Source organism: Protomyctophum bolini (genome assembly GCF_963924005.1).
Source record: "Protomyctophum bolini genome assembly, chromosome: 16".
NCBI classification, from domain to species: Eukaryota; Metazoa; Chordata; class Actinopteri; order Myctophiformes; family Myctophidae; genus Protomyctophum; species Protomyctophum bolini.
In genome coordinates, this window is record NC_137877.1 from 13246887 (window position 1) to 13259556 (window position 12670).

General features: G+C 51.0%; 1 protein-coding gene and 1 long non-coding RNA gene across 2 annotated transcripts in view; one reads left to right on the forward strand and one right to left on the reverse strand.

Moving 5' to 3' along the window:
* Positions 1-12670, reverse strand: part of LOC308331010 — a 302214-nt gene that overhangs the window by 25266 nt on the left and 264278 nt on the right. The window lies entirely within an intron of this gene.
* Positions 1-12670, forward strand: part of LOC308330340 (serine/threonine-protein kinase Nek5) — a gene marked incomplete at its 5' end in the record, with an annotated part of 43015 nt that overhangs the window by 19784 nt on the left and 10561 nt on the right. The window contains 4 exons of the mRNA XM_080785189.1: positions 430-532; positions 3036-3157; positions 4577-4663; positions 5429-5649. Coding sequence (XP_080641315.1) covers positions 430-532; positions 3036-3157; positions 4577-4663; positions 5429-5649 — 533 coding nt within the window. The remainder of the gene's footprint in view (positions 1-429; positions 533-3035; positions 3158-4576; positions 4664-5428; positions 5650-12670) is intronic.

The following is a 12670-nucleotide window of genomic DNA, read 5'->3' on the forward strand; positions in this document are numbered from 1 at the left end:
TGCCTTAGTTTCTTTCTATCCGTCAAAAAACTTCCTTTATACCTTGATTGTTGAAATGAATAAAAACCTGAAAACAAGTCAAGTGATCTCTTTTGCGTTCATTAAAGGTCTTTTGCGATATGTACTGTATATTGTGCGTGTCGACTCGATATCGAGATGACGATACATTTTCCACATATTGTGCAGCCCTAGCACTCGCGAGTGCTGTGCAAGTGCATGTCGTATGTGTAATGTGTGTGTGTAATTTGTGTGTGTGTGAGTGTCTCTATGTTCATATGTGTGCATGCGTGCGTGCGTGCGTGTGCGCATCTAGCTGAGTGCGTGTTAACCATAGGATATCCTGTGTGTGTGTGTGTGTGTGTGTGTGTGTGTGTGTGTGTGTGTGTGTGTGGGGTTTCCTGACTGTGAGCTGTGTTGTTGACTCTGTAGATGATAGAGGAGGAGTTCAGAAGTGTCGTCGTACACAGAAACACACACACGCCTGCAGCCTTGCACGCCCCCACAACCAAACCAGGACCCGTGCACAAGCCAGGTACACACACACACACACACACACACACACACACACACACACACACACACACACACACACACACACACACACACACACACACACACACACACACACACACACACACACACACAGTCACACACACTGCTCCACACTAGTTCGCCACTCCCTCTGCTGGTTGTCCTTCCAGCCAACAGGGCGATCGAGAGAATGTGTTTGTCAAGTCCATTTTATTAGCATTTTACACCCACATTAACCGGGGCGTCCCCCTGGTGTCCCTGTCCCCATTCCACAAGCTCCTAAATGCGTCGTAAATGTGACGCATTTAGGATCTGACGGATATATTTTTGGTGAAGATTAGAGTGAAAACTGGAGGGGGCCTAGTATAGAGCCCTGGGGGACTATTGCCAAACATCAGCAATAAATATAATGGCTAGGCATATTAGTTTGTAAATCTATATATAAATATAAATTTACAAACTAATATACTAATATGGCTAGCCAGATATTTTCATTCAAGTTTTGTTTATTCTCGAAATTACACTAATCAAACTAATTTTCAATGTCGTCGATTAATACAATAATATCATATAGAAAAAACATCACAACACATCAGAAGATTAGGAAAAGAAAAACATGCTTAACGTTGTTTTAATCCATGCTGAGAGTTAAAGACAGGCACGTGAATTGCAGCGATGTACACTATGGTGCTGAACCTCATTGTGAGACAACGTACTGCAATAGCAGAGAACCGTTGCATTGGGACTAACCATTAAGAAATAGACGTTTTACAAGATCTACAAGCCAAGCTTGTAGATTGGCTACTTTTGTCTGACACTGATTGTAATATGTGTATGTTGAAGTAGGGGATTCATATAAAAAAATACAGGAATTGTGATTGTGTATGTCTACATTCTGGTATTGCTACATTTACTTCCTGTGTTGAAGGTATGTTTTCAAAACCATTTTTTTACAGTCTATGGTTAGAACTCAGAAGTGGACACTAGCTCCATCTATGGGGGGAATAATGACACAGCATGTTTGGATTTGCTGTGTGCATCAAACATATTCTTCAAGTCATCTCAGTGCCAACATATCTTGGAGGGAGCGTCGTCAGTCGTAACACGAGTCACACACTAGTCTGTCTCAAAAGAGACGCTGCTGTCATCGCTACTCACGTCACATCTTGGCTTATGTAATGTTGTGGTGAAAGTCAGAGCCAAGGCCTGTCTTAAATCACATTGGGAGTGCCTCCTTGGGTGTCAAAATTGTTTTTGAATAATGTCCCTCTTTTTCTTGTGTTTTTGAATCCCATTTTGTTGATACTAGAAACTTTCAATCTTACAGAGAAAAATCATATATAAATTAGAAACTGGTTTAGGGAGAAAGGATGGCGATAAATGTTTGGTACACTGGGTGTGTCATATTCAGTATTTAGTAAATGTCTTTTTAACTTGTAAAGTTAGGCTTTACACTACAAACATGGAAGTGTTTGAGCTTAATTAGAACAGTGGTTTTCAAAGTGGGGGCCAATTGGAAAGGAGAGAAATAAATACATAAATCAACCTGGCGTCCTTATTTTGAGTCTACACAAGAATGCAACAAGTCACAGACAAAGTCAGAGAGAGAAGGATGTGGCTGGCAGGGCACTGTGTCAGGAACTTGAGGCAAGTCAATTGACTATGGGAGCCAACCCAGAGCTCCAGGAGGGGAAAGAAGTGTATGTATAGACGTACTAAGGCGTGACAGCTTAGCTAACAACACTACAGAGCTCAAGAAGCTGATGTTAGATAGGAAATTGTGGAGGGCAGCGATCCAGGAATCCCGACTTGGTGTTGGCTAGACCTCACTCTCTCTCTCTACGTCGTCCTCAGACGAGCCCTCCATCGGTGTCTCCAGTCATCTCGGTTCTCCATACATCTGGCCAGCTCATTTGTGCTTTCTGCACCAGCATCTTTCTTTAGTACGTCCACGTACAGTAGGTAGGTGTGGGACATCCTCTCGATCGATGCCCGTGTGTTGGTTCCCACAGTACAAGCTTTTTGCCCGGGAGTTCTTGGTGTCGGAGGCAGTGGCCAGCTAGTCTCATCCTCCTCACTGCTCTCTTCTCTGTTACATTTGGTAGTGCCCCGTACAGACGCTTGTTGGTGATGTGCTCGTCCCTGTTGATGTTAAGTACCACGCGTAACATTCTGGTGTAGCACCCGTCCAGGGATTTCTGTAGCGCTTGTGGACTCTCGTCTCTCGCAACTAATTATTGTCAAATAATTTGACAATTTGACACGTTGTGAGTTTGTAGATATTTGGTTATTTTTTTTGTCTCCCCTAGGCCCCTACACACATGCACACACATTCATCCTGGAAGAAGAGTTGGAACAGGCGAAAACATGACCTTGTGCACATCTCACGTGGGAAACCACACTTCCAGGCTACTGTTATATCAGCATTTTCTTTGACAATCTGCCCAGTTCCTGTCATTAACGCTGCTCTCTCTCCTTCACTGTCTCTGTACTGTATGTTCCAGAAAGGATCCCTAGGTCCAGAGCCGTACCACAGCGGGCCCCTGGAGGACCCCCCGGCAAGAAACTGACCCCTAAACCGGCATGGAAGGCCCCTGTCCGGACCCCCGCTCCTGCACAACACAAAGTAGGATCCGCTGAAGCATGTCCTGTAGTCTGGTCCACACCCACTCCAGAGGGCCACGTTGCATATTACTGTCGTAGAAAAGAAAATGCAGATCTACGCGTCGCATTTGAGCTTGTAGATCAGCAATTTTTGCTATATTTTAATTGAAAATCCTTTATCCAATTATCTTTTGGTATTTCTGAATTGGAATCCAGAAAAGTTTAATTTTAATTGAATTTAAAATACTGTCAAATACATTGGACATCAAAAAGACAATAAACTTATAATAATAATACTACTCATTAAGCTACTAATATAGACGGAAGTAATTAAAGCGGGTCACGTTTGCATGTTTGTAATCGTAACAGCTGAAATCAATAATATATCAATATTCCGATATTAACCCGAGGGCCACATTAAGTGAAGGTGGTGGGCCGCATGAGGCTCCAGGGCCGCCAGTTGCCCATGTATGGTCTGGATCAGGGTTTATGCAGTGTTTATGCAGTGACAATCTGCTGTTTTCAAAAGATCTTTTATATATTTTATACATTTGAAAACACGTAAACTGGGATATTCTGCATAATGAGTCCTTTCTACCTTTGATACCAATACTTTTGTACTTTTAGAGTATTTCTACACTGCAGTATTGATACTATTGTAATTGATAGTACTTAAGTAAAACATGTGAATACTTTCCCCACCGCTGCCAAATGGTTTTGTACACTCTGAGTTAAATGAACGCTGAGTGTGTTGTTGTGTGCAGAGGTGGGATTTGAGGCTTTGGCTGGATGTGTGTTTCATGTTGGACTGTTTCCAAGGACCACCTTGAAGCGCTTCAGTGGCTGCAGAGTGGACACACGGTCAGACGACTGGACTGTTTGAAGTGGGCACTTCTCTCTGCACGCTGTTGCACTTTGTTCTTTTATAAAAAAATATATATCGGCACCAAAATAAATGCTTTTTGAGTCATGGGATATCCCTTTGGATTAGTGGTTAACCCATTCAGGACGGGAACCCCTTTTGGTGTTTTAAGGATTATGTTAAACTTTAGCTATTGAAAAATCAGGCACTACTACGAGCTTGTAGATCTGCTATTTTTGAAAAATCTTGAAAATATGGCTCAAATCTTTGAGCCATACTGTATGTTTTAAACTCAAATCTTTGCTTCTGGGGGGTCCCTGGAACAACATATTTTCATATGGGGGTCGGTGGCCAAATACAGATAATTCTGGAGTTCCTTTACATGAAAAAGGTTGAGAACCCCCTGATATAGAAAGTAGAAACATAGGTTTTTCAGAAAACTGTCATGATTTATAAGACATTTGTAGAATATTGTCTCAGGTCTAAATTATGTTGGCTTTCCACGCGGGAGACCCGAGTTCCATTCCCGGGTGTTTTGTGTTTGTGTTTTTGTGTCGCAGCTGTTCCATTTGAGACCAGGACCACAGGTTGACCTGGCAGTCGGACACGCAGACGGTCAACACGCAGTCGGACACGCAGACGGTCAACAGGATCAACGGTAAGGAAGTTTCAGCTCATTAGAAAAATCACACCCTTGGGACTTGAAGGGGAGAAAATGTTTTTCTTTTGTCTTGAAGGGCCATGTTTTGCACAATAACAGTCTTTTCATTATGTCTGCCCACGATCTCTGTGATTCATACAGTACGTTTGTTTACCCCAGTCACTGATACTAAAATTTTGTATGAATCTGTGACTTGACACCCATATTGTTATAAAACGAAAATAAAAAGATTTTGAAAAGAAAGAAAAAAGTGAGGGACGCTCTTGTCATGATCATACATCATCACATTGCGGCCAATCGCAATTTCCGTTTTCACTTTTCTGTCCTCATTTAGGTCCAGCTTTTAGTGTGTCCACACACTTTGTCCTACACAATATTAAATTCACATTGACAATGAATGGACAATTTTACGTCATAGTCAAATTACTTCAAATTTTACACGTTTATAGTGTAAACACAAACACTGTGTAACACAAACATTGATGACGAAGGTGAGGGCACAAATTGTGATTGGCCGGAATGAGATGATGTATGATAATGTACGATAATAAGAGCGCCCCTCACTTCACACGGGTGTGATTTTTTTAATCCTCAATATGTACTTTGCTCAACCAATCAAATCATCGCTATGATTCGACTGTGATATGACTCTAATACTACACACACACGCACACACACACACACACACACACACGCTGTGTTGCAGGTGGAACGACCAGCCAGTCAGCCATCACTACCTACACTACCATGCCCAACTGGACGCCATACAGTGGAGAAATAAGGAGATCCCTCCACCTCCTTCATCGTCATCTCCTCCTCCTCCTCCTTATGTTCCTCTGGCTCCCCACGCTGCTCAGGAGAGGCTTAGAGAGGCCAGACGCTGGGAGGAAAGGAACAGAGAGGAGAGGCTCAGAGATGCCAGACTCTGGGAGGAGAGGAACAGAGAGGAGAGACTCCTCAGGGCCGATCCACATGTGGAGCCCCATCAACTGTAAGTGCTTGTACACTATTGCATTGCGAAAATAATACTACCCTATTGTGCTGAATATAATGGAAATATCCTAAAAAATGGGATTTGTATTACCAGTAAGACGCGCAAACGCGGGAAGCGAACGCAGCTCGTACATATTTGGGTTTTGGACGTATAGGTTTTGTACGTATAGCTGCTTTGGGGACTCCTTATATGGTTATGGCTGAGTCATGGTGACACAAATCACTCAGCTCCATATATGGGCACAAAAGCGGGACAGACAGACACACACACACAGACAGACAGACAGATATGATCTGCTAGGTCTCATAGTAAGTGCTCACTGCATTCGCAATAAGTGCTCACTGCATTCGCAATAAGTGCTCACTGCGTTCGCAATAATCGTGGACTAGACTATTTGACATTCAATGTTCTTTTCCCACAAATTAGTCTTGAGAAATGGGGGTCGTCTTAGAATCAGAGTCGTCTTATATTCGGCACAATATGGTGTGGAGTCTGTCAGGTCTCACCTCAGGGGGAGGGGCGAGTTACCATGACAACCAGGCACGCCCATGGCCGGGTCATAGACTCAGTGTATTATCCCAGAGCAATTCTAAATCAGCTGCGCCTCATTCCGGCCGCCGCCCTGGTTAGCAATTAAGGACAGCCGCAGCCTGTCAGCCGCGCCCTTTATAAACAGCCTGCGCACCTAGCAGTATCAGATCCCTGCTACACACAGACGCTTGCGCAGCATATGCCGTCCACTCGGCGTTGGAGGGTAAGTCCACACTCCTCTCACTTATGGACTCTCACGTATGGACTATGTTTATTGTTTGATTGTTTGTATCACCACTCAATTGCTCTCTTATATTCTCACATCACCAGGCTTGTAGGAGTGGGGCTGGAAGCACACGCAGGAGCGTGTGCCCCCCATAGACAAGTATACACGGAGAGCCGCATGCATACTGGAGACCCACCTGGCTCGTATCGGGGACGAGTGCGGAAGACGGGACCCCCGTATGGAAACGGCAGCCCCACAGCTCCATAAGGTCGCAGTAAGACAAACCGTTCACTATCTATCACCCGTGTTATTAAGAAGAGGCACTCATAGTGGCAAATGAGCAGCTAAGGATAATAACGAAGATTGTGAATGAAGGAAGTCACCCTGTCGATGCTAAATGAAGACTGTGAATGAAGAGTGTCACCGTGGTGTTGTACACTGAAGATTGTTGAATGAAGATAACCCCGTAGAGACTAATGGAAGCTAGCAGGCTCTAGATAAAGTGTCACGTACACCCTGTGAAAGAAGACAGGCCCGTGTTATGTTTATTTCACCCTTGAAGAGACTTTAAGTTGGCTTGCGCCGCCAGGCCCGGTGAAAGAAGACCGTTAGAAACTAGAGCGCTTACTTTGTGTTAACCCCCTGACTGCCGTTGTCGTACCGACACGGCCACCCAGTAGATAGAGAGAAATAAGAATATAAATGCTTGTGTATCTTCCTGTTGGCCGAGCCTAAGGGGCCCTCCGTACCATCCCCGCCCGGTACCATACCAAGTACTTTTACTCTAATTACTCACCACCCCGTATCCGAGTACTTCTACTCTAAAGTACTCTTCTGTGCCTTGTGGATAGAGAAAGATACGCACCCCCTTACCTACCTCCGGGGGAGCCTCCTGGCCTCCTCTGGAACCTGGAAAAGAAGAAGAGAAAGAGTTATACAAAGGTCTAGTTGGTAGACTGCCTAGACCGGGTGTCTCAGGCCCCAACTTTGTACTTACCTTGTGCTCTGACCGTATGCTAACATCCCCTCTCATCCTCTGCAGTGACGACTCCCGCCTCGGAGCCGGGACCTCATGCAAAGAATATTACTGTCTGAGTTCTGTTTGTGAAAACTGACTTTGTTTGAACCTGTTGGAGAAATAAAGCAAGGGGCGCCATCGTGTGTCTAACCCCTGAAACTGCACTCTGAGTTGTATTTCCCACCCGACCTCCCACATATGGTGGAGAATGTGGGTATTCATCTGATCTCAACCACCGCCTAAACATGGCCAGCCCCGAATTGGCCGCCCTTCTCCGAAGTCAGACTGAACTACAGAACGCTGTGCGTGAAGTTGTCCGCAGGCTAGACCGACACGGTGATGTCCCTAGGACCCCCAACGCCGTCCTCTCCAAGCAGACCCCCAAGGATGACATCGAGGCGTACCTCGAACTCTTCGAACGCACCGCCGACCGCGAGCAGTGGCCCGCCGCCGACTGGGCCGGCATACTGGCGCCCTACCTCTCGGGAGAGGCTCAACGCGCATGTCGGGACCTTCCCGCCAGAGACGCTCGAGACTACGAGACGCTGAAGGCCGCCATCTTGTCCACCCTCGGCTACAGCCTGCCCGCCCGGGCCCAGCGGTACCACATGTGGGCCTATCAGCAGGCCCAGCCCCCTCGCGCTCAGGTCGCCGACCTCTACCGCCTGACGCAGAGCTGGCTGACCACGGGCGGAGAGACCCCGTGGATTGAGAGATTAGTCATAGACCGGTGTGTCCGTGCCCTGCCATCCGACGCCAAGAAATATGTTGCCCGAGTCAGCCCCACATCCGTGGACGCCCTGATCGCCCTCCTGGAGAACCACCACGTCTGCTCGGATATGCTCCGCCAGACCAAGAGCGACGCCGTCCCCAAGACAGACGACCGCCGAGACCGACGCCGACCAGCCCCGCCGATCCCGCCGGCCCCGGTCCGGCCCCGTGCCTCCGGCCCCCCCGACCGCAGCCCGCGGATCCGCAGGTGCTACGTCTGTAATCGGGAGGACCACCTGTCCTGGGCCTGCCCAGAGCGGCCCCCCGGCCCCGATGTCTCCATGCCCTCCGCGGACAGCATGAGAGGGCCCCGCCCCTGCCTCCACACCGGAAGTGAGAGCCGACGACAGACCACCCTCCCCGCCCGGGTTGATGGGACCGACACCCATGCCTTGCTGGACTCAGGCAGCGTGGTGACGCTGGTCCGGGGTGACCTCGCCTCCGCCACCAATGGACCCACCATCCCGGTCACGTGTGTCCACGGAGATGTCCGGCGGTACCCCGTCGCCCACGTGACCGTACAGACCCCCCGTGGGTCCGCGTTGGTCGCCGCCGGAGTGGTCCCCGAACTCCCCGTCCCCCTCTTGATCGGAACGGACTGTCCGCTGTTCGAGAAATACTGGAACCCGGGACGACGAGGGCCCCCCAGGACGCGGCGCCGCCGACGCCGCCGAAGTAGCGTACCCCTCGTCGCCTGCCCCGCCCTCCGCGAAGACGGGACCTCGTCCACCAGCAGCGGCCGAGGAAGTCCCCAGCCAGAACCCAGGCCTCCGACGCAGACGACACGCCGGCCCTCGGTGAAGACCCCTTCCTAGAGTTCCCCAGAATAGACGCGCCGCCCCCCCGGCGGCAAGGATCGTTCGCCACCGCTCAGTGGGCCGACCCCAACCTGGCTGGCGCCAGGCGGAACGTCGTGGCCGTCGACGGGAAGCTGAACCCGGGGGTGAGTGAGAAACCTTTCCCACACTTCTTCGTCCAACACGACTTGCTGTACCGCGCTTGCAAGGACCCCGCTGGGGAGGTCGTCGAACAATTACTCGTCCCCAAACCGTATGTGTCCCGAGTAATGTATCTCGCCCACTCCCACCAGTTAGGGGCCCACCTGGCCGTACAAAAGACTTACGACCGGGTCGCCGCCCGCTTCTATTGGCCAGGCGTTAAGAAGGCCATTGAGGAGTTTTGCCGCTCCTGTGCCGAGTGTCAGCTAACCGCCCCCCGCGGCGTGCCCCATAGCCCCCTAATTCCAATGCCAATTATCGATGTACCGTTCTCCCGTATCGCCATGGATATTGTCGGACCCCTCCCTAAGTCCGCCCGGGGCCACCGGTACATCCTAGTCATCATGGATTATGCGACGCGCTATCCGGAGGCCATCCCCCTCCGCACCGCCAACGCCCGGGCCATCGCCCACGAGCTGCTGATGCTATTCAGCCACGTCGGCATAGCGGACGAAATCCTGACCGACCAGGGCACGTGCTTCATGTCCAGAGTCCTAGCATCCCTGTATAAATGGCTGAAGGTCAAGCGTATACGGACCTCCGCCTACCACCCTGAGACGGATGGTTTGGTCGAACGGTTCAACCAAACGCTAAAGAAAATGTTAAAACGCGTCACGGAAGAGGACGCCAAAGACTGGGACCGCCTCATCCCGTTTGTACTCTTCGCCATTCGCGAAGTACCCCAAGCGTCAACCGGGTTTTCGCCCTTTGAGCTCCTGTACGGGAGGAAACCGCGTGGCCTCCTCGACCTGGCTAAAGAAGCCTGGGAGAGCCAGCCGTCCCCCCTCCGCAGCGTCATCGAACACGTCGACGCGCTCCAGGAGCGCGCCAAACGCATCTGGCCCATCGTAAGAGAGCACATGGCCGCAGCCCAGACGGCCCAGGCGCGCACCTACAATAAGGGTGCCAAGATCCGAGAGTTCGCCCCCGGCGATAAAGTGCTGGTGTTGGTCCCCACCAGCGAATGTAAGTTCCTGGCCCGATGGAAGGGCCCATATGAAGTCGTAGAGAGGAAAGGAGACGTGAACTACCGGGTGAGTCAGCCAGGTAGAAGACGCGGACACCAGATCTACCACGTGAACATACTGAAACGGTGGCATACGCCGGAGGAAGTGCCCCTACCCGCTTTAGTAACCTTTGTCTCCCCGCAGGCCCCGGCCGTGGCCCTTGGTGAGGATCTGACGCCCCAGCAGACACAGGACTTGCGGGAGCTACTCGATCGGAACCGCGACGTATTCTCAGAGTTACCGGGCCACACCTCCGTGCTAAAGCATGACATCGACACCCCTAACGGCCAGGTAGTGAGACTACGGCCGTACCGGATCCCGGAGGCACGAAGGAAGGCAATCAGAGAAGAGGTCCAGAAGATGCTCGAGCTGGGGGTCATCGAGGAGTCCCACAGTGCCTGGTCGAGCCCGATCGTGATTGTCCCCAAACCCGACGGCACACTCCGCTTCTGCAATGATTTCCGGAAGTTAAATGAGATCTCCGTGTTCGACGCGTATCCCATGGCCCGCGTCGATGAGCTGATTGACCGGCTGGGGCCCGCCCGGTTCATCAGTACCCTCGACCTGACTAAAGGGTACTGGCAGGTTCCCCTCACGGAGAGAGCCAAGCAGAAGACGGCCTTCATCACTCCCGATGGACTCTTCCAGTACCGAGTGATGCCCTTCGGAGTACACGGGGCCCCCGCCACGTTCCAACGGCTGATGGACCGGATACTGCGACCCCACCAGGCCTTCGCGGCGGCCTACCTGGACGATGTAATCATCCACAGCGCCACCTGGGGACAGCACCTGGAGCGGGTCGACACAGTCCTAGCCACCCTACGGGCGGCCGGCCTGACCGCCAACGCAAAGAAGTGCCGCATTGGTTGGACCGAGACGGACTACCTCGGCTACACCATCGGCCGAGGGTGCATCCGACCACAGACGAGGAAGGTGGAGAAGATCCAGACCTGGCCACGCCCGGTGACCAAGAAGCAGGTCAAGTCCTTCCTCGGCCTGATCGCCTATTACCAGAAGTTCGTCCAGAACTTCGCCACGATCGCGGCCCCCCTCCACGACTTGACCAAGAAGAACCTTCCCCACCACGTCCAGTGGACGGACGAGGCGGACGAAGCCTTCCGCACGTTGAAGACCGCCCTGTGCAGCGAGCCGGTGCTCGTGGCGCCGGACTTCACAAGGCCCTTCATCCTCGCCACGGATGCGTCCAACACCGGGGTCGGCGCTGTCCTGTCCCAGCCGCTAGACGGAGATGAGCATCCCGTACTGTACATCAGCAGGAAGCTGCTGAAGCACGAGCGTAACTACTCCACTGTCGAGAAGGAGTGCCTGGCCGTGAAATGGGCCATCCATCACCTCCGGTACTACTTATGGGGCAGACAGTTCACCCTCGTGACCGACCACGCGCCACTCAAGTGGATGGCGGCGAACAAAGACCGCAACGACCGTGTCACCCGCTGGTTCGTCGAGCTCCAGAGCTACAAGTTCGAGATAGAGCACCGGCCCGGGACCAAGATGAAACACGCGGACGCGCTCTCAAGACTGTACGAAGACGAGGGAAGTAGTCAAGCTCCTTGCGGTAGCAAGAAACTTAGGGGGGGAGTGTGTGGAGTCTGTCAGGTCTCACCTCAGGGGGAGGGGCGAGTTACCATGACAACCAGGCACGCCCATGGCCGGGTCATAGACTCAGTGTATTATCCCAGAGCAATTCTAAATCAGCTGCGCCTCATTCCGGCCGCCGCCCTGGTTAGCAATTAAGGACAGCCGCAGCCTGTCAGCCGCGCCCTTTATAAACGGCCTGCGCACCTAGCAGTATCAGATCCCTGCTACACACAGACGCTCGCGCAGCATATGCCGTCCACTCGGCGTTGGAGGGTAAGTCCACACTCCTCTCACTTATGGACTCTCACGTATGGACTATGTTTATTGTTTGATTGTTTGTATCACCACTCAATTGCTCTCTTATATTCTCACATCACCAGGCTTGTAGGAGTGGGGCTGGAAGCACACGCAGGAGCGTGTGCCCCCCATAGACAAGTATACACGGAGAGCCGCATGCATACTGGAGACCCACCTGGCTCGTATCGGGGACGAGTGCGGAAGACGGGACCCCCGTATGGAAACGGCAGCCCCACAGCTCCATAAGGTCGCAGTAAGACAAACCGTTCACTATCTATCACCCGTGTTATTAAGAAGAGGCACTCATAGTGGCAAATGAGCAGCTAAGGATAATAACGAAGATTGTGAATGAAGGAAGTCACCCTGTCGATGCTAAATGAAGACTGTGAATGAAGAGTGTCACCGTGGTGTTGTACACTGAAGATTGTTGAATGAAGATAACCCCGTAGAGACTAATGGAAGCTAGCAGGCTCTAGATAAAGTGTCACGTACACCCTGTGAAAGAAGACAGGCCCGTGTTATGTTTATTTCACCCTTGAAGAGACTTTAAGTTGGCTTGCGCCGCCAGGCC